At 43.4% G+C, this 25,502-nt stretch overlaps 3 protein-coding genes across 3 annotated transcripts in view; all 3 read left to right on the top strand.

The window, feature by feature from the left end:
- Positions 1–5,769, top strand: part of LOC128710091 (uncharacterized) — a 43,538-nt gene extending 37,769 nt beyond the window's left edge. The window contains exons 2-6 of the mRNA XM_053805131.1: positions 3,108–3,331; positions 4,088–4,232; positions 4,334–4,621; positions 5,334–5,447; positions 5,630–5,769. Coding sequence (XP_053661106.1) covers positions 3,108–3,331; positions 4,088–4,232; positions 4,334–4,621; positions 5,334–5,447; positions 5,630–5,694 — 836 coding nt within the window. The 3' untranslated portion in view covers positions 5,695–5,769. The remainder of the gene's footprint in view (positions 1–3,107; positions 3,332–4,087; positions 4,233–4,333; positions 4,622–5,333; positions 5,448–5,629) is intronic.
- An 8,641-nt stretch (positions 5,770–14,410) lies between these two features.
- On the top strand, positions 14,411–15,832 carry LOC128709594 (eukaryotic translation initiation factor 3 subunit M). Its single transcript, XM_053804600.1, has 4 exons — positions 14,411–14,455; positions 14,574–14,854; positions 14,929–15,410; positions 15,483–15,832. Exons 1-4 carry the CDS (start codon positions 14,411–14,413, stop codon positions 15,830–15,832), a joined length of 1,158 nt encoding a protein of 385 aa, XP_053660575.1.
- A 1,834-nt stretch (positions 15,833–17,666) lies between these two features.
- Positions 17,667–23,854, top strand: LOC128708400 (uncharacterized). Its single transcript, XM_053803377.1, has 5 exons — positions 17,667–17,858; positions 22,224–22,391; positions 22,462–23,449; positions 23,514–23,665; positions 23,732–23,854. The coding sequence occupies exons 1-5, from the start codon at positions 17,667–17,669 to the stop codon at positions 23,852–23,854; spliced, it is 1,623 nt and encodes a 540-aa protein (XP_053659352.1).
- The last annotated feature ends 1,648 nt before the right edge of the window (positions 23,855–25,502 follow it).

The following is a 25,502-nucleotide window of genomic DNA, read 5'->3' on the forward strand; positions in this document are numbered from 1 at the left end:
ATGGCACGGCGCGCTGGAAAGAAAACTGGAACGTATCACACACATAAGAAAGTCTGGCGTGTCAAGTGTGTCAGGAGTGTCCTTCATGACACCCCCGGGCCTTCTTCGCAAACCGACGCCGTGTCCCTGAAGTGTCAACAGCAGCTTATCAAGGGTTTGAGGATGGCGTTGCACGATACATTGCAACACATGGCAACCGGCCGCTGCGTATCCGTATACGTGTGAGAAAGCAAACCCTATGGCCACTCGAATTCTCCAACGTTGTTTACATTTAAGTGCAAAGTCCCTGACTGTCGGTGTTGTTGTGGCCAACTAATGCGATGTAATCGATAAAATCTTCGATAATGCCGTTTTTACTGCGACCGAAAACGTGATTTGCAATTGCGGCGTTGCGGCATCACGGGGATCGCCACAAAAACCGGAGACCAAACTCCCATCATCGGACACGCAAACACGTTTGTACGCACCATGGCGGGGCACATGGTTGATGATAGGTGTTTCTGCGCTAATGTCACCGCCATCACCTGAGGACCGAACGCTTAGTAGACGCGCTACGTGCATCGGACCGACCCGAAACCCTGGCCGACCCCAGTTGGACAGTTGGACAGTAATTACTTTTTAATTGAGCATAATTGAGCGCGGGTGCGGAAGTTTTTGTATTATTTACGAGCCGTAATCAACGGCCAATTACCACTCCGGGAGTAAGTCGGCAGTTTGGTGACATTGGCCATTTGGAGCGCTTGTCGTTCGTTGGTGCGTTGGGGTTGCTTGCCTTCATTCTGAGGGTGAAGAGACTTAGACGAGTTGTGGACTTAATGGAGGCTTAAGTGCAAAAACGGATTCAATCCGTGTGTCAATCCTTTTAAAATGTCCTACACCGACATGCTGAGGCATTTCAATCCCTCAACTCACCCGAACACCTCCGATCTGTCGACATGTCGACATAGTAATATTTCATTACCTCCGTAAAGCTGTCTGCACTACGCTAACTACACTAGCATCATAAATCACACAAAGGACTTATTTTAGCAATCTTGATTCACCAACATCGATTGCCTCAGAGTTGACTATTTAGAGGTGCTAAAACATTACGTCCACGTGATTTAGCTGGATTAGCTTGATTGTGTTCAATGTTTTCCGCTCGTTGATCCTCTTAGCTCGTGACTCGATCGGATTCGCCGCATGCTGTAGCGCCCTCTATCGGCAAACGGCCGAAGCGTGCTAGCGCATTCGAACCGACCGTTGAATAATATTCAACAATGTTCGAGTAAGAACACTCAAAGCTACATGAATTTGCCCGTTCTGGTACATCTATTTCGAAAATTGGAAACTTCCAAACAATCGATGCATACCCGTCAACTTGCTTGATAAATTGTCACCCCTGCTAAAAGTTATAAGCGCAATGTTTGCGACACACTGCACCGTTCATCTCTTTTGTACGATAAAGTTCTAGCTTCTCGATACCGGCATACAGGCCCCGCTTATAAAACAAACTGTACAGGGTGTTCATTAAAAATCGAATACACTTTCATACGATTACAAATAGATAACTTGCATTGGAATTTCATGCGAAATTTGAAAATTACCTTCCTGAACGTTGAGAATCGTTGAGAATCGACATCATACCGAACCAAGCAAAAAGTCGATAGAATAAAAACCCTTGGCCCTGAAAGTACACAATGCTGTGTCCAAAAAGTCGGTTAAATCATTAAGAAACCAAGTTTGGACCAAAATCTCAGCTCCTTAGAAGTTTCGAAGACTCGAGGCAGGTTGTTGCCAACCAACACCAAAAACTGAGTGTTAAAGTATGAAAGTAGTATCACTATGTGGATTCAGGAATGATATTCGATTTTGGAGTCCAACCCTGGTCATGTTGCACCTCTTGTATCTGCGTCAAAATTAATTCTTGTCCCTCTTGGCCTAACGAGAAAAATCAATGCTCGACTCAACGTCCTTGCGTTGAACCTTCCGAGAGAACAACAACGGAGAGAGTCGACATCGTGCAATATTTGAAAGCGAATATGTGTAGTTAAACCTGACAACAACATCAGAACAGGCTATGAAAATGGGGCAAAACATTATCGAAAAATGTGTATTCAAACTTATCGAACACCCTGTATACTAACTCTCATACACGTCAACTGGCAGTCACATCGTCAACCGCCCGGAGGGCTATCGGTACAGTGATAGATCGACTGGAAGAACTGCTGGGGCTTTTGTCATTGTTTCCACTGCTGTCTGCTCACACTTTCTCTCTCTCTCTCTCACACACACACACTATGTTCGGTGACTGTAAACTTTTATTAACTCGCTACTCGCCAAACTGGAAATGGCGATCGGTACACTTCATCCCACTCCTGGTGACAGTCATCCCCGCACACAGATCCTAATCTACCCAGCACAAAGAAAGAGAGAGATAGAAAGCAAGTCACTCCACTAGCAGAGCACACTATTCGATTGACAAACGAGCGACTTTTAGGGAAGTGTGTTGTGTCGATTTGCCGATTTGACAGAACAGCTAGCGGCAAACGGTGCGAGCGCGATACGAAATGAAAAATGAAACCACATCCTGCCCAGTAGGCCCACACGGTATGGCTGAAAGCGGTACGAACGGTTCGAACCAAAAGGGAAGAGATTTAGTTGTTACACTTAGCCACAAATGAAAGTTACTCCTTGTGGTTTGTTGATGACTCTACCTGCTTTCTCCTTCCAGTGGGGAAACAATGTCTGTTGGTCCAAGTTGGACAAGTTTTTTTTTTGTAAAGTCTCTGCCGTTTTGTTTTTATAACGCAACATTCACTGTCACAGCTTAGACATACCTCACCAGATAGGCTGGACACATATTGCAGGTTAATTAAACTTTCCGCTTTTCTATCTCTGTGAGGCAACTGTGTGTCAACGTGGCACGTTTTGGAAAATAAAGTTTAACCACCAAACCCAAACTTCCGCCGCCAATCTTTCCAATCAATCTGTTTTCTCCCCTCCCAAGGCACACACATATGTATATAGTATTATATCAATCAACGTGTACACAATGGGCAAACCGCAGCACTAACCACTAAACCATTCTTTCGGTCTCCATTTTTCTCTCTCTCACTCCATTTCAGATTACATGGAATCGATCTGTAAAAATCATTTTCTACAGTTACTTTATAGAAAAATAGATGGTGCTACCCTTCTGTCGAGGAACGAAAGGAACCTAAACTGTGTGGTCACGTTTCAAACGCACTCCATACTGCAGAGATTTATGTTACGTTTCGATATGCTACAACTAGACTGTAATGATCATTTGTATGTATATGACGGTGCACACGCTGTCGGTACGCATAAGGTGAGTACCAATCGCAATCCCCCCCCCTAACCCGTATAAACCTAAAAGTCAGCAATATATAGAGCACAACGCAGTTGCATGATCCAGTTGCAAAGTGCCCCCGGAAGGTTCGACGAAAAGTAATATTCAAAGTGATATTTAATATCCAAACATCGGGGCAAAATTAAAAACCATAACTTTGCACGCCTTGACAAAAAGGGGACGTCCGATTTCACGAAACTTTTCCTTCCCGCGCTGTTGCACTTACAAGTAGTTTAAAAAACAATTATAAAAGCTTATCGCCATTAACGTTCGTAGCCGGTGGAGTGATGTGCCACATCCCCACTGTCTGGTGGACAGCAAACTGTCACTACTGGCGGTGGGACAACACAAGCACGACACGGAAGAGTTTAAATATTACGCCAATCAGCAGCGCACCATCGCTTCCCGAGCACTGCCCCCGGTTCCTGGGGTTTCCGGTAGATGGCAGCAAAAGATTTGTCCAAAGAATGTGAATAGTTTGCGGGACCAGCGAGGAATCCATTCGACAAATTATGGACTCCGTTTATCATCCACCGTACCACCGGGCGTCTCCTGCGGGGGAAAGCGACCCGGATCTTGCTCTTTACCCTAACTTATCTCATTTATTATCTCCCGGGGCCACTCCCCATCTGACTTCCCACTCCCCCCGGAACGATTAACGAGTATGGTAGCGGGGAGTAAAAGTGTTTAAAGTTTTCCACTTCACACTCGGTTTTCTCTCTTTCACACCCACAGGCGGACCTGACCTGTAAGGACACAAAACAATCAGTGGGAGCGTTGTTGACGAAGACGAACTTTCTCACCTTCAAGTACGTGACCGACAACTGGGGCACGGAGACAAACGGTTTCAAGATGGTCATAACATCCGTGAAAGATTCAAGTGGGTACCGAGCGGATACGTTTAAACCGGCTAGCACGGCATCTTAACATCTGTTTCGTTTTGTTTTCTTCTCCACACACACACACGCACGCACCTGGCAGAGCTTAACTGCGCAGACTTCCGGTGTAGATTGCCCGACTTCTGCATACATCAGGATCTGCGGTGCGACGGCATTAACCACTGTGCGGACGGGTCTGATGAAACCGTCGAGGCGAACTGCCCCGGCCCGGATCGGTACATCAACACGATCTTCGGCATCGAGCTGACATGGGTCATACTGATAGGCGTGTGCAGCCTGATCGTCTGCGGCTGCATCGTCGGCATCACGATCTGCGTGTACGTGCGCAACGCACGCAACACACCCAACCAACTAAACTCTTCGATACAGTGTAAGTGTATATCTTGGAGCTATTTCTTTCTTGTGACTGTGCTTTACTACCTGTGAAGGCCCTCTCCATGCTCTGTCTGGTTCGGTTTAGTTCATGTTTCTTATGGTCTTATGAATTAGATATCTGCCTATCTGTTGTTCCAAGCGTTAGATACCGATCCGCGAGAACCCTGAAGATGAGATCCTCAAGGGCCTCTCCTGTAGAGCTCATTCTGTAGGCTTAACGATTCGAGTATGACGCTTCTTAGATGGTTCATAGTTGAATAAATCTAGTATTGAAGTCCGTAAACGTATTCCTTCCAATTGCAACCCCGCTTCCCACCACCCTGTCCCACCTTTCTAATGCTTGACTTTATCCTGGAATTGTGTATTTAGGATGCTGAGTTGACTCGCCTGCTCATGTAATGAAAGTTGTGTCTCATACTGTTTCTATTTGTTTCTTTTCTTCTTTCTTTCATACGGCTCATGTGCTTCATTTTCGTCATCCATTTTGTTTCCTTATGGTAACCTCAAATAACGCGCAATACGCTCCAAATGATGGGACACTACTTCGCAATCATCTGCTGACCTGCTCTGCGTAAATCTGAATGTCGGAATATCGGACTGGATGGCAACATAAAATGCATTGCGTTGCTAATTGTACACTGTCGTGGTACACATTTCTGGGTACACCAAAACGTGCTACAAACACATTGAAAAAAATATATACACAGTGAACCAGATGATAGAATCGAACGGTTCATCGAAGCATCTACAAGGAACTCTGCCGCGGGAAACAACAACACTACCTGCTTCGGGAAACTTGCATCACCCTGCGGGACCATTAGGTAAATTAACTTTTGCTCCACTTTTGCCTCCCACATTGCCTGTCTGTTGCACGCCGGCAGGTCGATCTTGGTGCGATCACCGAAATCCTGTTGAATGTGGCCTCCCTGTTTCCTCTTTTTACTCCCCCGATTAACTACAAAACGCAATCCTCCGGCGCGGGGATGTGCGTGTCTTATTGCAGGGTACCTCCGCATTCCACACAAATTGATGGCCAAAGTCCGTCCCATTTGGTGCCTGGCAAATTAAGACAATTAGGTCCGGATTTATCGCAACAAACCTCACAGAAAGACGAGTGGTTTGTCTGATGAGCGTACGACAGACAGCATGACAGCGAATGAATGATACTAGCAAGCGAAAACAGTGCGAACGTACGAGCGAGTTCGAATGTGACGGAGACAGCGAGAGAGCGACAGAGAGCGAATGAATGCGTATGGAACAAGCGAACGAAAGGAGACAAGAGATTAAAAACAACAAATCTGTTACAAAACCGGTTCCGATACTAGTGCTGTGATTAGTACACCCAACGGCTTGTTGGGTCGTCCAACGTCCAAACAACATCACGACGCACAGATGTGCAGAGCACGTTTGAGTGTGTGGGGCACAAAACCACCAGGAAGATCATCCTCACAGCAGAGATCGATATCGGCTAGTAGCAAACAAAAAACAAGACAGCGTGACATACACATGAGGATAATGATGAAGAGAAGTTGTATCGGAAGTAACAGTATGCAACACAACCGAGCGACACTAGAACGGAAGAGGGTGGCGATCATCAATCGAGTGACAATTTGTTACATGAGAAGCTAATACGCATTGTCAACATCGCGCTGAACAAGCTATCCGCCATCTTGAAACTGATCTGCTGGTTGCTAGGCACGAATACTACTCTCCAGCAAAGATCACTTAGGATTAGCAATGAATTTGTTCGATGGATTTCTCCGGTCCTGTTGCATACTGTCTGCTCGGCTACATAACACAGAACGGACTACACACCGCTATACCACAACCAAACGAAATAAAGCAAATCAAGCCAAGTTAGTACTGCAGCCATGTCCCACTGACCATTCCTTCGCAATGCAAAACGAAACATTAATCCATTTGGACAGAATGGAGTGCAATAATCGAACGTCACCATTCCACCACCACTACCAATCACCGATAATACTAACAACCACAGCAGCTACTACTTACTGCATCACTATCACCACCACCGAAAAACACGACTGAATTCGGAATATCGACGCAAAACATCTCTTACAGTACATCATTCATTCAAAGAACGACGCAAACAAAAATCACGCTAATTGGAGAACAAATTTTTCGGCACTATATGAAGTAAGTATACCGGTTTATTAGTTAATTTGATTTGATTTTTCTGTAATTGTTTTTGTGCGTTCTTTCTCTTCCGTTCCGTCTTGGCTTTATTTGCTTCGACATCCACTTTTTACACTCATCCGATCAATGGTAGGCATTTGATTTAATATCGCATCTCTAGTTTGTCACACGTTAATGGGGCTGAATTATGGCTTCGGATCCGACAATAGACAGCCATAACCGATGGTCTACACGATGCGCTTTAAGGTGCTTTTCTGGTGATAGTTTGTTGCACAATGGGGGCGATGGGTCATGGACATAATTTATTTCGACGCTTATACTACAATATTGACAAAATGCTATGATAGAAAGCAATTCATATCAAATATGGATAGAAAAAAACTCTTTTATAAATTAGTCATTTTGTATACTTAAAAATGGATGTAAATTAAATTTACATCCGCTTAAATTATAAAATAATATTTCAAAAACTCACTGATGTGCTGTGCAGATGCAGTAGAAAAGTACGACACTCCAGAAGTGCGTCGTGTAGATCGTCGGTAACAGTTGTTTGGTACAAACTAAGTAAAAGTTGTTACTTTACATACGCCCATCATTTAATTTTCGTTTTTGTTTCTTTGTACGCAAAACCCAATGTCATTCAGACCAAAGCATTAATGTTTCCAAAATTCGTTTTTTGTTACCATTCGCAGGACTGTCTGGTTGGTCATCAAAAACCGCGCAGGGTGTATATTGAAAAAGGGAGTAAACAGTGTACCCAAAACAAACAAATAAACGAAAGAAGAAGAAAAACAATGCGAACAACACGAACAACACGTTGAACGAAACGAACAACATCAACTGTGACGCAGAATAGGAGCAGAAGGAGATCAAACAACACGAACTCTAGCAATTAATGAAAACAATTATACCACATAATGAATACTATGATAAATATAAAGAAAAAGAACACTAAAGTAAACAACAACAAACAAACAAACAAACAAATACACACACACACCCACACACACACGAACGCAAAAGAAATCAACCTTATCATAGTAAAACAAGAAGAAACAAAAAGATATAGAAATCGGTAGAAACTAATGAAAAAGAGTCGAATATGTAATAAATTCATAGCAAGGATTGTAGCGTTAGTGGAGAAGATATTAAAATGAAGCAAACCGAAACTGGATGCAACAAAGAAGAGAAAAAAATATCCAACTTTTTAATGTTAATCGTGTACAGGCTCACTTGCGGAGATGAAAGCTTAGCTTAATAATTAATGTAATGTCATAGAAAGCCTCACCGATCAGCTTGGTCTTTTCTTTCCGTTTTCGGTTAAACTCAACCTCTCCGTTGATAGCCATTTTTGATTTTAGATAATCGTAAGCAGATTCTAGTACGCAAGTTGTATCCATTTTCCAGCTACTGCTGCGTTTTCGAACATATGGTACGGTAGAGTACGTCCTCCATAGAAGTATTCTCAAAACGTCAAACGTGTTTAGGGAAGTAAGCAAAAAAGTAGTTCATCTCCACCTCGTTGATTGGCTCTCCAGTATCTTCTACTAGCAAACAGTTTGACAATTCCGGTGAAGTTAAGTGTACATTATTGACAAAAAAACCCAAACTATTTGCAAGGGGATGAAATTAACGACAACAGTGTGTAGTAAAACATTCTTTTCCCTAATTTAGAGAGCGTAACTATACACCGAAGTGGAGGAAAAGAAATAGTTGATGAAGTCGAACCTAACCGATCGTCTACAGTTGGCGCTTTTTGGCACTTTTTGTTGTAACTGCACAGTGCATCATTGAGTTTTTGCAATATTATATTCTTAATCCAACATTAAAACGTTATTAATTTAAATTATTTTAAACTTATAACTGATAATTGAACTTTAAGTTAAAATGCCAACCTTCATTCGATTTTAATTAATAGTCATCACAGGATTTTATCTATAATGTAGCATAAACGTTACTAAATGCAAATTATGACCATTAAAACTCATTATCCATTCCCGTTGTGCAACAAACAATCAGAACAAAAGCGCCTAACAGCGCGTCGTGTAGACGATCGGCAACGGAAAGCAAAACCATTTGTAGGCGAGTAATGTGTTCCTGATTTTATCGAAATGCAGCTATCCTTCCTACGTTTTTGCGTTGAATCAACCAACAGCCAGGGAAAAACTACAGTCAGGGAATGTTTAACACCAGATTTGTTCCACAACAAAAAAAAAGTACAGCATTTATCTTCCATTGAACAGTATTTGCATCTTCATACGTTAGCTCCACAGCCACGCGAGTTCGCATCAGGATCCCAATACGCACCCTTAGAGAAGCCATTTTACTTCTAGACATACATACATACTCTAGTGCCGTGTCTAGTGCTTCGAACCAACCCGTTACACATCCAAAGATGTAGTGGAAGGGAAATAATTTTGAGCTGGAAATATTTTGACTGGTGTGTCCCGCCTACTACTACCGATTGTCAAGGTGACAGATGACTGATACACTAAACAATACGAAGGGGGTACTGAAATGTGAAACATGCAAATAGTAGTATTATCCTACAGCAAAATAAAATAAAAGAAACAGGGAAATCAGATAATATCTCGAAACTCATCAATACCCATCGCTTACCGCTTGGAATAATCGCATTAGGCGCACACGCACACACACAAGAAAAGATGTGAAACCCTTGTTTTTAGAGAACGCTCCAACTAGCGGCATTTTACCGCGCCAACTTGCACACGGAACTCATTCGAGCACTACCTTCACACCCATCCGATTGTAGCATCCCTTCGTAGCTTTGTAACACTCGTGCGTGTGTGCGTGCGTGTGTGGGGGCGAGTAGTTGACGGCGCGTAAACAATAATTGACAGATGGCAAAATACAATCATTAGCTAATGCGCACATCCTTTTTCACTCGATGTGACGTTTCGCTTTAGTTGCATTTCGTGTGAAACCATTTTCTGTCGTGTAGAATGGCAGTTGTAGAGGTATGAAAAAGGGGATTTTAGCAGGGACAAAAATAAAAACAACAACAACAGCTACATGAAGACGTTATTATTATCTAAGGTCTCTGCTCCCTTAACCCACGCCCCCAGCATCCCCCGTACCAAACCCCATCACATTTTGTCCTGGCCCTATTGGGGGATCAAGGTTGATCGGAAGTATTTTGCCGTTTTTAGAATTTTTACACAAAGAAAAAGCAAAACAAAAACCATCGGCAGTAAGCGAGACAGTGTCTCGCTGGGTTTTGTTTTTTTCACCGGTACCGGTACCGGTGCGAATTCCCCTGTTGAATTTTCTCCCCTTCCTTCTCTTTATCTCATTCCCCTCCCCCTCCCGTGTGGTTTAAGCTTTCCGCGTCCAGACATCACAAGATGGCCGTCGACCGGATGGGCGATCACCGTATGGTTTAGCGGGTTTTGTTTTGGTTCGCAAATCGCTTGCAGCTTTCTTAAACGGCTAAAACCATTATTCCAGGTACGCCAACACTCACACAGAAAACTAGAACAATAACGCAAGATAACGCTACATACTTATTAGATATAGTACGAACGAACGCGAGAGAAAGAGATAATGAGGGGCAGGAGTAAAATTCGAGCAGCAAGAAGATGTGCTAACAAAAACGGCATGTCTTTGCTTTCCGACGTACTACGCGCAACACCGGGGGAAAGCGTGTTCGCTAGTAGGGGAAGCATACTTTTAGCCCTTACAGTAGTAGAAATGAAATCGTAAAACAATTAAACTAAAATAGTAGAAAATCCACTAAACGATAAATAGAACAAAACTTCCCATTTCCCTTACGTTTCCCTATTCCCTCTTTCCCTTGCTGTTCCCACTCTCCATAAAACGTGTTCCAACATCGCGTGAATATCGATGTATGTGATTGGCCACTGGAACGGCGGAAGTAGAAATGTTATGTACGCAGCAAATTGGCAAACAGGTTAAGCTAAGCATCCGTGACGAGAGCCCAACCACCAACAGATGCTCAAACTGATTTGTCTGGATTGATAAAGGATCTAAAAGAAGGTTCTGTTATAGGCACGTCCACAGAAGATATCCAGGAGTTTAACTTCTTTAGACCTGCAGTTGGTGAAGATGTGCGGCAAATGTACGAGTATTCTGCCTGTCCTGTGTGTATGTACGTGACTGTATGTGTACAGAGTGTAATTAAGGTGTAAGCTTTGTGTTTTCTTTAGGTGACTGGCCACACTGTCTCACAAACACACGCCAGCCAGTTTAGACATCGCAGTGCAAATGGCGTCCACCAGACGTACAGCAGTGTTATAGATATTGAAAGCGTCAAACTTTTGCGAGCAGAGCGACAATTGCTGGGCGTATTCTAGCCATTTAGAAACCCGTTTTTGGATTGCAAAACACACACAACCGCACTGCTCTCTTTCTATCCAGACATGGCAGCGCTGGGTCGACTCCACCACACAAACTTTGTTGCCGTTTCGTATGCCATTTCTAGCAATAGAAGGCAAAACGAAGGAACCACATTAGAATTACACACCTGATCCAACAAAAGCACACACACACACACACATCCGGGAATATCCGGGGAGTCGTCCAATCGCCAACGAACCTTTCAATTCTCTGAGACAATAGTAATCTTTGTACGGCTAGGATGTACGCACTATCTGACCATATAAATTGAACCATATTCTCAAGGCTCTTTACTGCGACTAAGTACGATAGTTGTATCTCAGATGTACTCTACAAATCTGCTGATACGAAGGAGAAGCAAAACACAAAATCGTTTCAAAAGCGCCACCGAAGTTTAAAGTCCCCTCCCCACACGTGTGTGGAATAAAATCGCTATACTGTGTTGGAAATGGTATGGAAACGAAAACCCAAAACTTAAGACATGCAATGCAGCTGCCGATGGCTTTATTGCAGCAAAACGGCAACCTATATCGAATCTTTTCATTTTGTTAATTCCAGAGCATGATATTGAAGTAGAACGTCACCGTAAAACCGTAAAGCTAATGCTCCACTATATCATCCAATTTATTGCCACATATCGGAAAACAGGATTACAGGATGTATTAAACAAAAAAGGAATGCAAAAAAACAAAACAATGCAAACTAAACCATCATGACCGATCGTCTACAATAAGTGCATTTAGGCGCTTTTCTGCTGCAACTGCATGGTGCATCAGTGTGCTAGCAATCAAATGGTCAAAAAGTGTTTTTGAAATATTATTTTATAATTTAAGTGAATGTAAATTTTAATGAAAATTTAAGCATACAAAATGACTAATTTATACAAGGGTTTCCCCTACCCATATTTGATATAGATTGCTTTCTACCATAGAATTTTATCAAAATTGTAATAAAAACGTCGATATGAATTATGACCATTAACCATCATGATCCATTCCCATTGTGCAACAAGCTGTCAACAAAAAAGCGGAGCCGCATAAAAACGCCTGAAAGCGCGTCGTGTACACGATCGGTAATGACAATGTTATATCATGGCAGGAGTGCTCGAACATGGACCATTTATGGGCCGACATATCCGGGGATGTCAGTAATAGATTTAAACCGAACGAACCGAAAACCGTACGGACACTAAACAAAAAGTAATATTTGCGTAACATTGTTTTACGAGATTTAGCTTGTTTACGTTTTTTTTATTGGTTTAATACTTGGCTACTATTACTAAGACAGCAGAGAGATGATTAGATTTCTTGGGTTAAATTATTATTTGTTTACTAACAATTAGGGGAACAAGAAATAAGTTTCATTAGCCGACACAAACACACACTTACACTTCGATTGTACATAATTTTATACAACTCCAACGATACATATGATTAAATCTAACTATATATATATATATATATATATACATAATAACATAGATACCTATATCAAAATAGAGAAATTATCAGATTCATACGTTATGGCCATGCGGAAGCGGAAGCACTAAGAAATACGCGAACATAGGTGATCGCATCGTTTCAATCCCTGTCTTATGTTCACAAATGATGAGTTCATTGGTTCAAGATTTAATAGGACAAGCAACAACTACAACAAAAAGTCGCGAATGTTTCGAGTTTCGTAAAAACATGTTCCAACCCCCTTATATCAGCCCGAAATTTAGCTAAACGCCACACCACTTAAATAACGACACTCATATTGAAGTACGGAAATCGAACATTTTCAACAAAAAAACACACACACACACACACTCCTTTACGCGAAAATTAAGTCTTAGCCGGAAACAAAATATACAATCACCAGAATAATAAAAGAAACCCCAATTTCCCGTTCCCGATAAACATAGTTAAGCAACAGCACCGTCATCAGTAGAAAAAAAAAACAAAACATGCCAAGTGTTTGAGATGGATATCGGCAACAAAGAGAAAACATCGGCTGGAAGTAACGGCAACGTTATCCATCAGAATAACACAAACTCTATCGTAACTCTATCGAAATAAACCATCTGTAACATTTGTCCGTGTGTGTATGGTAATTAACAATGGAAAAAAAACAATGTAACAGCAACAAAACACAACACAAAAGAAGAAAAATTGACAAGGAAGCCCAAATTCTATGCAAACGAAAACCAAAACACAACAAAAATAGTATATTTTATCGGCACGTAAAACGGAGGGACGAAAACATTTGCAAACAGTAATGCGGCGCATGGCGCTACACAGTAAAGCCAGCCAACAAGCATGCTGGAAACAACTCTCCGCAAACTACTAAACTTATTGGAAAATGTCGGTTCTGGTTAGGGGTCGAAGGTTAGCGAATGAAGCGAATGAAGCATTGCCGCTGTTGGCCAATTATACAGGACGTTCGGGAAGCTGGAAAATTGCGGCGGTGCATCAAAGCGAGCGCGAGAAAAACATAGAAAAAAAAACCCTGAAACAGACGCTAGGATGTTGGGAAAGGTAACGCGAAGGACAGGAAATTAAGGAACGCCCCCGGCGGCGGGCACAGGTTGCGGGATGTAGTGCGGTTCGGCGAACCACCGTAGCATGTAAGTCTATAGAGCAATTTTCGAAATTGATACGAGAGTCGGTGGAAGAGACCAGATAAAAGGAGGTGGAACGAAACAAATGAACGGCAAAAAAACGGAAAAATAAATATTGACATATAAAGCGAATGGTGCAGTTCTGTTCTTTCGTTGCGTGGCTGTGACACCGATGACAAAAACTAATGACTGATAACTATAAATTTAGGCGATCTCCTAGCAACGTGTTATGAATGCAATGAAGCACGTGGCACCCCTTCCAAAAAACCACGTGTAGATGGAGAGTCCACAAAGACGTCATTGCAAGAGCACGTAAATTCTCTTCCTATAGTGTAGAATCAAATATTACTCTATTTTTACGTTGGAATTCAAAATCTTTATAAGTTCCTCAAATATTTCGCACAGTCTTTTAGGAAATACTATAATGGGAGCACGTTTTTCATCCATGTTATTTTGAATTAAATCTTTCACTGCGTGAAACATTTCATTGCTTTTCGTTTTCGTTTGCGGCAGCAGAGACTCTACTGTCAACTTCGCACTGTCAATAAAGCTTGACAGCAATACCACAAACAAAAAGAAGAAGGCAAATCTTTGCGACGTGTTGTTCGATTGTAGTGCGTGAATTTATCGTAAAAAATCGACTGCACAATGCAAGGACCAGCTGTATTTATTGATGCTGATTTCGACGATCAGGTAGGGACGCAGAAGATCATACAAACCAGCCCACGGATATCCTACGGTGCAGCGTATACCGTGCGCTGCTTGTCGGCAACAGATCGATTGAGGTTATGTTTCGGTTTCCCGTATTTAGGCACAGGAGCTGCGGCAGTTTTTGAAGCAGCTGGGTGCGGAAATTAGCGAAGAAAAGTCCACCAAGGGTATCGAGGATGATCTGCACAAGATTATCGGTGTGTGCGATGTGTGCTTCAAGGATAACACTCACTCGCCGGAAGAAATCGATGCCGTGCTCAACAGCATCGTTTCCATCATCGTGTCCATTCCGTTGGAGCGGGGTGAAAACCTGATTCTGTCGTTCTGCGACAAAATGACGAAGGCGAAGGAACCCAACCTTGCTCGGGTTTGCCTGCAGTCGTAAGTGTGACGATAAGCGGCATCTCTTTTTGAACTGTTCACTCAAACTCCTGACCCCAATTGAATACTTTCAGCTTGTGGCGGTTGTTCACCAACCTGGAGGTGACTTCTCCGCTTCGGTACCACGTCTACTACCATCTGGTTCAGGTCGCGAAGCAAGTGAACCAAGTGAAGGAAGTGTTCACTGGAGTGGAGCAGCTGAAAGCGCAATTCGCTCAGTGTCCACCCTCAAACGAGCAAATGCAAAAGCTATACCGCCTGCTCCACGATGTGCTGAAGGACACAAACAGCGAACTGGCATCGAAAGTAATGATCGAGCTGCTTGGAACGTACACTGCCGAGAATGCGTCGTACGCTCGTGAAGATGCAATGAAATGCATCGTAACGGCTCTGGCCGACCCAAATACCTTCCTGCTCGACCCATTGCTCTCGCTGAAGCCGGTTCGGTTTCTTGAAGGAGAACTCATCCACGATCTGCTTTCGGTGTTTGTTTCTGAAAAACTCCCAAGCTACTTGGAGTTCTACAAGCACCACAAGGAGTTCGTCAATTCGCAAGGTATATTATTCCCAGTGATGTGATGTGAAAAAGTGATGTGGAGATTATAACGATACCGTTTCCATCTGGCAGGTCTGAATCACGAACAGAACATCAAGAAAATGCGTCTACTGTCATTCATGCAGCTTGCCGAGAGCAATTCGGAAATGTCCTTCCAACAGTTGCAGGACGAGCTGCAGATTAAGGAGGAGGAAGTGGAACCGTTCATCATCGAAGTCCTGAAGACGAAGCTTGTCCGTGCGCGGATGGATCAGCGGGCCCGCAAGGTTCACATTTCGAGCACAATGCACAGGACGTTCGGTCGTCCCCAATGGCAACAACTTCACGATTTGTTGCTTTCGTGGAAAACCAATCTTACACTCGTACAGGAAAATATCAATAATGTAGCGGCTGCCCAAGTGGAATTGGCCCAGCGTCAGTGATTGTGTGCGCGTGTGTCCCGTGAAACGATTGAACCAGTTGCGCGATATAACGTATTTGTGCGTGGAATCAGCTAGACCATAAACTCAGTAGAGAGACATAAATTCCGAATCGTATTAAGCAGCAAGCATAGAGGTGTGACGTGCGGGTGAAGGAAAATTATTACATTTACAAGCTGACGCGCCGCGTGTGAAATTATCGGGGAAAACACCAGTAGGAAGATTCTTATTCTTCTTGCTAGGGCCCTAGAGGAGTGTGGCCGACGCTTATTATCATTTTCGTTCATACAGTACGTACTTCCATCATAACAAAAGAGTTTATCATTTAGCGCCGTCGAACTAATAGCCTTCGATTAAATAAACTCTTGTACAATATGAACGAGAACAATGTTTGTCTTATTGTTTAGTTTGTAAGAAGGACTTATTATTCCAACAGTCTGTAATTTATTGTGTCCACTATTGAGAATTGTGAAAGTTATTTAAGGCAAAATTATAGTTTAATCCGAAGAGGATAAGCTAAAGGGTTTCATTTTCATTTTCGTTTATCAATCATCTTTGAAGCTTCTTATCAGACGAATGCGGAATTGTAGGAATTCTCTTCCAACAAATCTATCGGCTAGATACGTAGAGTCACTCTCACTCCTGTCTTTTCACCACGATTAATAAGGCGTAAGCCAGTGGCCCTTGAAGATGGATTAGTATTCTGTACTTACCAGTATTTTCCTGTAGACCATGCAACAACGGACGGAAAAATATGTTCTTCAAAACACCGAACCCATGACTGAATGCACAGCACTGAACCATACACAGTAGACGACCAATGACATCACAACTGTCAAAAACAACGCGACCGTTTCTCAAAACAAACCCTACAAGTGGATGGAATGTGCATAAAATCTGTGAAATCAAATAAAATTGTGATTTTATTCGGCTCTACTGCCATTAACGTGCAAAGCAAAGGACCTTGCAAGCGTAATAAATCGGTAATTAGCGCATGAAAGGTTAGTCTCGCGTACACCTCCAAGTGTCATCGTTTGGTAAAAGAGCAGTAAGAACAGCACAAAGAAAACCCAACAGATGTAACAGACAGAGAGGTAACGAGTGTGTAAGAGAACAATAGACGATTGCATCGCATTGCTTTGTAGTGAAAAGCGCAGCTTCTTCTGCCTCTTCTGCGGACCAACGAGATCAGATCCTTTTTCTTTATCCGGGCGTGCGGTTCGTGCGTCGTGAAAATTCTGTCTGCCGGAAAGGGAACGTACACTGGACGGGACGTAGAAATTGCTTTCCATTCGCCAATAGCATTCTGTCCCACTGCACAAGTGTTTCGATCCGCTCGTTCATTTTTCAGAGCGAAGAAGAGGCTTCTCAAAACAACAAACCAACCCCCGTTGTGCGTGTAGCTGTGTGTGTGGTTGTGTATTTATATATCGCGTACCATATAGCGCTACATACTCGAAACCCTTCGGGCCACCAGAAGAGACACCAGTTTGCAGCGATTAGTGGTCGTACGTCGGTTCGCGGTCGCTCTTGAGTTTTCATCAACTTCAGCTTGCTCCGTTTGGCGTGCTTGATTTCCATTTTTCCATTTTTTTTTTTCCAAACCCAGTCGGGAAGAAAAAAGTGAAACAAATCTCATACGCACACATACACCCACCCGCAACAAACGCATCCATAGCAAGCACTACCACCATCGCCATCACTAATAACGCTAGAGCGTCGAGTACTTTGCGGGCGTGTGTGTGTACCGGGTGCCGCACGGATTTTGATCGTCCGGAAAATCTCCTAATCCGCTGTCCGAACAGCAGCCTGCTGGGTGACCGGTTGGTCAACGAAGATGTTTGCCTGCCCGTGCCTGAACGTGTCGATAGCCGTAAACGATGAGAGCACCATCCCCAGCAGTACAACCACCACCGATCCCGGACGAGTGACGCTGAAGAACGGAATTATCTCGGTGCGGCCACCAGCGGCCGTAATTGCCGGGCTTGCGGAAGGAAAATCCCGCGAGCTGGCCAGCTTCTTCCAGGAGGTGAGTAAAAATGCGCATACATCACGTTTAAATGGTTCCACTTTTTCCCTTATCGTACAGTGTGCTTTGTTTGCGCATCGTTCCCAATCATTCGGTGCTCCTCTTTTTCCATTTCCACCCAGTTCGCTGAGAACGGCAAAGTTTTTCACCCTTACTTTGCCGGCCGGCAATTTTTATTTAGAAAAAGAGTGTTTATTTCTTCTTTCTCTTCTAGTTTCCTCGTTGAAACTTTTGTGCATGTATTTTTACATCACACACCACTGCCTCGGCATTAGTACGCACGCACGCGGCTTGGAAAATTTTGGAAAAGTGCACATACTCGTGTGTTTGTTTATTGCGTCGCAAAACCGCCAAACAAGGGCCGAGAAGGGCATCCCATCCATGTGTCCTGTGGATTTCCAAATCGATTTTTATGTTTCTTTTTTTTCCCTTACAGTGTGTTTGTACACTTTTTGGGTGTCTCCGGTTGTTTGTATTTCTTGTTTGGTTCATCTCACGCAAGACTCTCCGTAGATTTCTCTGGACTTTTCTGCATTTTTATTACGAAATAAACACGGCACGTCAAATGCGGGGAAAAAAAACACAGCGCTACGAAGCCAGTGTGTGACGTTGAAATTGAAATAGAAAACAATTCCATAATCGTAGCATGCCGTCTAAGTTGGTAGTAGTGAATTGTTTCTTTTTTTATGCTCACTACCTCAGATTCCGTTCTTCACAGATGAAGAATGTTGAATAAACATTGCGATCATGACATTCGGTTTCGTTTTGCTCGCGTTTAAAGTTTAAGTAATGTAACACCCCGATCGTTTAATCAGATTCTACACACCGATCAGACGTACATGAACAATGCAATGCAAAGCGCCATAGAACCGTGAGATGCTTAAAATGTGAATGCAAAAGCAAATAATCACTTTCCCTGTCGCGACTCCTGCAGCGTATCGACACGCGGAACAACGCGCGGTGCGTTATCAGGCAGCAGCGCGTCATACTAACAGTGGTGTGTTGGTTACTGCATGATTAGAAATACCTCATAGAAGATGAACCTTCCTGGTTGGGGCCAAATAGAAAGTAACGTTTACGTTTGGATAACTAACGAAGCCCAGAACGGTGGATCCATTCGAAATGCGGAGAAGGCACGAAACAATGATTCAACAGCTGCATAAACAAGAATTAATATTTTACTAACTAGTTTTGTGTGAGTAATTAATCTTAGATAGAGTTATAAAAACATTCTATCTAAACTTTTTCAATAATGTTGACATGAAGTGTATCTAGTGCCAACAGAGTAGAGTTTATGTCAAGAGTTGGCGATGGGCAAAGAGCGGACAATGCGCTTGCTTTTCACCAGATACCTAGAACTTATCATAAGATTCTCCCTAGGGTTATATAAATACATACAGTATAGAGAGTGTAGTATAGACAATCTTTAGTAAAGTTATCGTACCGGAGATATTCGCCTATGTGAGCTTTATATGGAATTCGTTTGTTAGAACTGTAGTAAGACATATACAAACTTACTCGAATTAAAAATTGAACAGGAAGGTGAGTAATTTATATCTTCCAAATCATTTGCAAAAGGCTACCCAATGGTAAATTCTTTCTCTTCTCAATATTAGTCAACATTCAATATAGAAATGAATATTTTAGATATCTCGTTTCAGTAGCCCTTTTTTCTGCCAAAGTTTCCAATTTCGAACTAAACCTTTTTTTTTATTCTTCCCCCTGAAAAGTAATTGGATGCTTATGATCACATTTTGTCAACTTTGTTAATGAAAACAATTAATGTTAACAAGAGTGTTCTTCCATTTTAGCCGAAAACCGGAACTAACAATGGTGAACAAATGCAATAACGTTGGTTTGATTATCAGAAATCAATACGATAAGGAACGTGTTGTTTTATGGGTTCGCATTGGAAGCGAATGAAACAGTCATCGTGTGCCGATATACAACACCGGCAGAAGGAACGAACGAAATATCGATGCAATTTTGCTGTTCCATACACGCCGCTGTGATTCCATCAGAATGATGCTCTCGCAACCGAACTATAATTATGCCGGCCGGCATTTTGAATCCCCCTTCCCTCCCAACCATTTGCGGTAATTGTGATAATGCATAGTGCGGTGCGAATTATTATCACCAGCCGCCTCCGGAATCCTGTATTGAGGAGAATCGATTAGCTGTAAGTTGAAGAAACTCATTCCCGGTTAGGATAAGCTCAGACGCAGCAGCAATGCGATTGTCAGCAAAAGGTACGCAAGAATATATTCGATGAGGAATAGAATATTCGAGGGAAGGTGTTGCTCTAGGGCGCATACACACATTACAGGCAAACAGTTATCAACATTTATAGTTTCATAATTGCTTAGAGCGAGCCCCCTCCCCGAAAGCGCAGGGTAAGGTTTTTTTTTGGTTGTTGTTATACTACCGTCCATTACGGGCGAGTTTTGCGTCCACGCACACGGGCACGCATTCGTTTCGGTGTGTGCGCACCCACATGCAGAGTGGTGTGCGCTCCGTCGTTCTCTACAACAAACAGCCAACCATCGCACTTATCGCACGTCAGCTTTTCATCTGAACGGTTCTGGTTTTTTTTTTCGTGTTTAAAGAAATATGGGAAACGAAATGAACGCGCACATCTTCGCTCGCGGTGGTTCGATTATTGCGTCCCGTCTGCTCACACGTGTTGGTGTGTACCGGGCACACACCGATGATGAAAGTTTCGCTCCTCTTAACAAGCGAGATCGAACGTTTATTCTTTGCTAAGGGTGCCACTACGGGTTATTGCTTATTGGCCGAGCTAGGTTGTGTATTCGGTTCGATTTGTTTCGATCTGGAACATAAATCGTACATGGTTCTTTGAATATTATAATATTTGAGGTAAGGAATCTATCTTCCTCTAAAAACTTTTTTTATTTTCTTAACCTAACCATAACACGAGCGATAAAGAGTTTTTTTTTTATTCTTCATGTGAATATTTCTGTCGAGCATGCACATTTCCATCATTTTTCACCCGAAACCGTTCAGCACATATCGCTTTGTTTGGTGCTGTAATCCTAAACTCTGCTCCCCCCACCTACCTACCTGTTTGGGATGGTGAAAGACGAAACGCAATGCATACGGAAATCAGCATACACAAAATGAGCAACAAGCAACAAACGGCAAAAGAAGAACAACTTCCCAAACCCCAACTGCACAAAAACATACACAACCGCGCCACCCGCCACCATCAACGGAAAAGGCGTAGCGCGAACGAACGAAAATATAATCACGGCGAATATGACGCGCGATCGTCTGTTTTTGGCTCGTTTCGGTTGGTGGGAGGGGGTGTTGGGGCGCTTGCAAGACCTAACGAAGGGTACAGGTGTGGGTGATCGGTAGGTGGTTGGTGGTACGGCAAGTGACTTTACGTTCCCGTTTCATCAGCTGAGCGTAAAAGGGATGATCGGTTGTTTTATCGGCTGCGTTGTTTGTTATAACCGAGTGGAAAAGGGTGCGAAAGCAAGAAAGATCAACAGAGAGAACGAGAGAGCTATAAATGATCTGTCGTATCTGTACGATAGAGAAGAGAAAAAAAATATCATCTGATCGAAGAGAATATGTGGTAAAAGCACAGAAGGAATAAACAAAACAACTAGATTTGTAATGTTATTTATGTGTAAAATTAATTATTTTGAACTCACTAGGCAATTAGTCTTGAAAATGAATCTCACCGCAACTTCCCCATGCAACTCGAACAAGGAAGATCAAACCACGTGTTTGTACTGAAGTGGTTTAGTGTTGAGAAAATCGGATTCCAATCAAGACAATTTGATTCCAGATTCCTGGAGAATCGGGATCGGAACTTCTTGTTGGGGATCCCAATCTGAGATTGCAATCGTACGAAAATCCTGAAAGATCACAATTCTGTTTCTTGTTTTGGTGAGGAATACCGATCCCTGGTTCAAATCATGACAGATCCGGATCCCGAAAGATCATTCAATTATTCTTGGCTCTTGTTACATATCTCAATCCTCAGATTCCCATCACAACTGATCCGGTTCCCCCAATGTCCCAATCTGGACGGTTGTTTTCTATCCCCATTTCTCATATGCCAATTCCAAAGGGATTGTCGTACAGGCACAAACGGCACAAACACCACTGCAACTATTTGTTAGAAGAGCCAACACACTTTATTCGATTCAAATTTAAATTTAATTTAAATAAAAAAAAACAGGATCCCAATCGCTTTAGAACGTGTTAAAAATTAATGAATATGTTGCATGCGTCAACGAATAATGACTAATAAAAGGTTATAATTCATGCTTTTTACTTCCTTTGCGTTACCCAAAACTTCTCTAAATAAAGCATTTCTGTTTACTTTTCTAGTCGATTGGACCCCTGCAAGAGGCCAACGTGACCATACAGCTGGCAATGATGCTAAAGACAATCCCGTGCGATGGCTGGAACGTGTGCAAATGTCAGAACTGTGGTGCCGTCGCCTTTGCCCGTGATTCTTCCAACTCGGCAACCATCCTGATCAATGGGACACTAGCGGTAAGTCCGGTTTTTGCGATTTGGAAATCAATGTCCATATGCTTCAATACCGCTTGCTAACATTTTCCAGATCACTACCGACGAAGTGAACCGACGCAAAGGGCAGGAAAACTATTCACCCGCGTTCAGGATCGTGCTCGATGGTCGGGCGGCCGATTTTCGCGGTTTTTACCGCAAGGACCAGTACCGCAACCTGTTTACGGCGGCGGCCAACACGCTCGACAGTACGAACGATCGGAACGAGCTGCTCGTATCGTTGCGCGCGTTTATGCTTGCCGAAACGCAGTCGGCTAACGAACGGATTGCCCGCGTCACACAGGAGCAGAACGAGCAGCTGAGCCATGTGCGCGATCGGGCGGAGCAGGACTATCTGTTCCTGGCGCAAACATTCGTACCTGAACTACTGGCTAGTAAAAGCGGCGAACAGCAGGGCGCCGGGACCGCCACTAGCCCCTCGACGGAAAAAGCGTTGCAGCCGCTGCTGACGAACCTCGGTACACCGGGTCCGGCAGCGGATGTAGCGGACAGTCACTTGGAAACGCCACCCGCAACACCGGAGTGTATGCCGATGTCGACCGGTAACAGTCCACCGTCGATCGTAAACGGTAACGGGGCATCGGTCAGTCCGGACCAAAATGCCGGTACCGTGCCCACCGATGCGGATACGGACGGTTTCAAGCCGGCTGCCGGCAATCAGCGGCCCCCGATTCAGCTGAGCAACAGTGCCGCCAATACGATCAACAATAATACTACGAACAGCAACCAAGGTGCCATTAGCAAACCACCAACTCAGCAGCAGCAGCAACATTCCATGAGTACAAATCTCTTTGCCAATCACGGCAGTACCCTGGGGGCGGCCACAACGGTACCAGGGCTCGCCGGCAGTGTTGGCAACCTAACGGGAGCTACACATAGATTTAGCAGCAATGTCCATCAACGGCCACAGCAGCAACAGACCATGTTCGACTCGGACTGTATGTTCGACATCGATGGTATGGAAAATGACAAAACGCCACCACCGGACGATATTTCTGACGAGGAGCATTCAGATTATGATGGTAAGAGGAAACAATAGGGGAAGAGGATCGCGCGATTGTATGGCTGTTTTTATCGTCTTTCCAGATATACCCGATAACAATAATCGAGCGGACGGTGGCATATTCATCCCACGCCATCAGTACGGACGCCAGACCAGCTCGATCGCGAAAAGTCTTCCGATTTCAATGCCGAAAAAGATGGCCCCGTTCCGGGCGAACGAAGATGATCTCGATGAGGTAAGCAATGCCGATAGCCAACATCTAAATCGTACCAATAATGATCCATTGTGCCTTCTCCCGCAGATGGTGGAAGATACGGTCGATATTGCGGCCAGTATCAAGGCGCTTGCCAAAAGTGTACACGGCGAAGCGGTGTTTGGCGATCTTCCACGTCGGCAAATTCAAAAGTTCACCTCACACATATGAGCGTGACGCGCAGTGGCGGGATCTCACCTTTACCTCCCTGCTGTTGCTGTGGGCCCGTGGGACACTCTCTACAACCCGTTGGGGCCGAGCTGGTGACAGCCGACAAAGGATACGATACGATCCGGATCATCGTGATATACAGTTAGGCGCACGTGTGTTTGTGTGTACGTACGTGCGTTTAGTACACTGCAGATTGCTCCCCCACTGACTCCCTGATATGAGTCGTTTTCGGTCATTTTGCTATCGTTTTGGGTGTTTTTTTTTCTTTTAATTCTAAATTTAAGATTTTTTTTAGAAAAAGGATACATTTTAATGCGTTTTATGTTTTGTTTTTTTTGTGTGAAGCGCTAACAGAAGATAAGGAATTCACCGATCTGCGGTTGAGTACACGAAATATTTGATTCGCAAACTTCAGTCAGATTAATTCTGCTCGAGCTTAACTCGAATGTACGAGTTTGAATTATGTTTTTCTTTGTTAGCTTTCCTCCATTTATTTGTCGGTTATCGAATGATACAGAACTTTTATGTTTGGCGAAGCAAACGAACTATCCTTAAGTATGAACTTTGTTTTGAAAGTTGAACTAAAATGATCGGCTTGTTCCACACTATTCAATATGGCTCACGAATGGGTCGTGTCTTGGGTGCGTAGTACAGGGAGGTGCGTAATTTAATCACCTATCATCTGAAGCGGGTACTTCCTGGGTCATCATTAGATATTGCCCTGAGTAGTGTCGACATTCTCTCCTCTCCGCCCCCCCAAAAAAGCGTGATAGTCTACGTGAAAATAATTGCATACTTTCAGGCATTGCGAACCCTAGCCTCAAACCAGTGCCGTCTGCTTTTTTTTTAGTTGAAACTTTTACCATTCAATGCAGTGTACTATTACTACTATATAGTGACTATCGGTTAATTTTATAAGTCGTTACAATATTAGTGTTTAACGGAAAGAGTAAGGCTGTATGAGAGAGAACGAGCAAAACAAAAGCAGGAAAACGCAATGCTTCGAAGGATCGCAATCAGAAAAGCTAAGATAAGCAAACAGAGTCAGGAAGGATCAAGCATGTTACAATCAGGAGATAACGATAACGAAATAACAGCAACACCGGATCATTGCAAAGCAGAAAAAAACACAATAACGGTCGACCATTGCAACATTTAGACGCGATCGGTTGAGGGCTGTTTTTATTTTGGGGGAAAAGCTTTTCCACCAATCTCAAACGCGCGATGACTCTCGGGGTAAGGGCTCGGAGCGGCAAACACCTTCTATAGAGGAGGTTTCGTCGCTAGTGGGAACATCCACGCTACTCCCAATTTGCCATGTTTTCAAGTACAATTCATCCATGTTATTATCTACCTGTGGGTCCAGTTCGTGTTTTTTTATATACTAAACTAATAATAATAAAGCATCCTGTTTATATCATAAAGTATGCTGTCGGATGGATGCGTTCGAATCTCACCGCGGAGTAGCAGAGAGCCCAATGTGCTGGGGACCTGATCCCTTTGTGTAGCGAACATCAACGGAACGAACGTACCTGCTTGGCGGAGGTTTCGGATCTTCATAAACCAACGGCGAAGAATAACGCATCCTCGTTACTACATTTACACTGTTACCCCAACGCTCACCACCGTAAGGGAAGGGATTTTATAC

Source organism: Anopheles marshallii, chromosome 2, assembly GCF_943734725.1.
Source record: "Anopheles marshallii chromosome 2, idAnoMarsDA_429_01, whole genome shotgun sequence".
NCBI lineage: Eukaryota > Metazoa > Arthropoda > Insecta > Diptera > Culicidae > Anopheles > Anopheles marshallii.

Excerpts from the sequence above, each read along its gene's own strand:
- LOC128709594 (XM_053804600.1), top strand. The coding sequence starts at position 14,411 with ATGCAAGGACCAGCTGTATTTATTGATGCTGATTTCGACGATCAG. Across the intron at positions 14,456-14,573 it reads ATGCTGATTTCGACGATCAG|GCACAGGAGCTGCGGCAGTT; the intron begins GTAGGGACGCAG and ends TCCCGTATTTAG. Across the intron at positions 14,855-14,928 it reads GCTCGGGTTTGCCTGCAGTC|CTTGTGGCGGTTGTTCACCA; the intron begins GTAAGTGTGACG and ends GAATACTTTCAG.
- LOC128708400 (XM_053803377.1), top strand. The coding sequence starts at position 17,667 with ATGTTTGCCTGCCCGTGCCTGAACGTGTCGATAGCCGTAAACGATGAG. Across the intron at positions 22,392-22,461 it reads TGATCAATGGGACACTAGCG|ATCACTACCGACGAAGTGAA; the intron begins GTAAGTCCGGTT and ends AACATTTTCCAG. Across the intron at positions 23,666-23,731 it reads ACGAAGATGATCTCGATGAG|ATGGTGGAAGATACGGTCGA; the intron begins GTAAGCAATGCC and ends CTTCTCCCGCAG.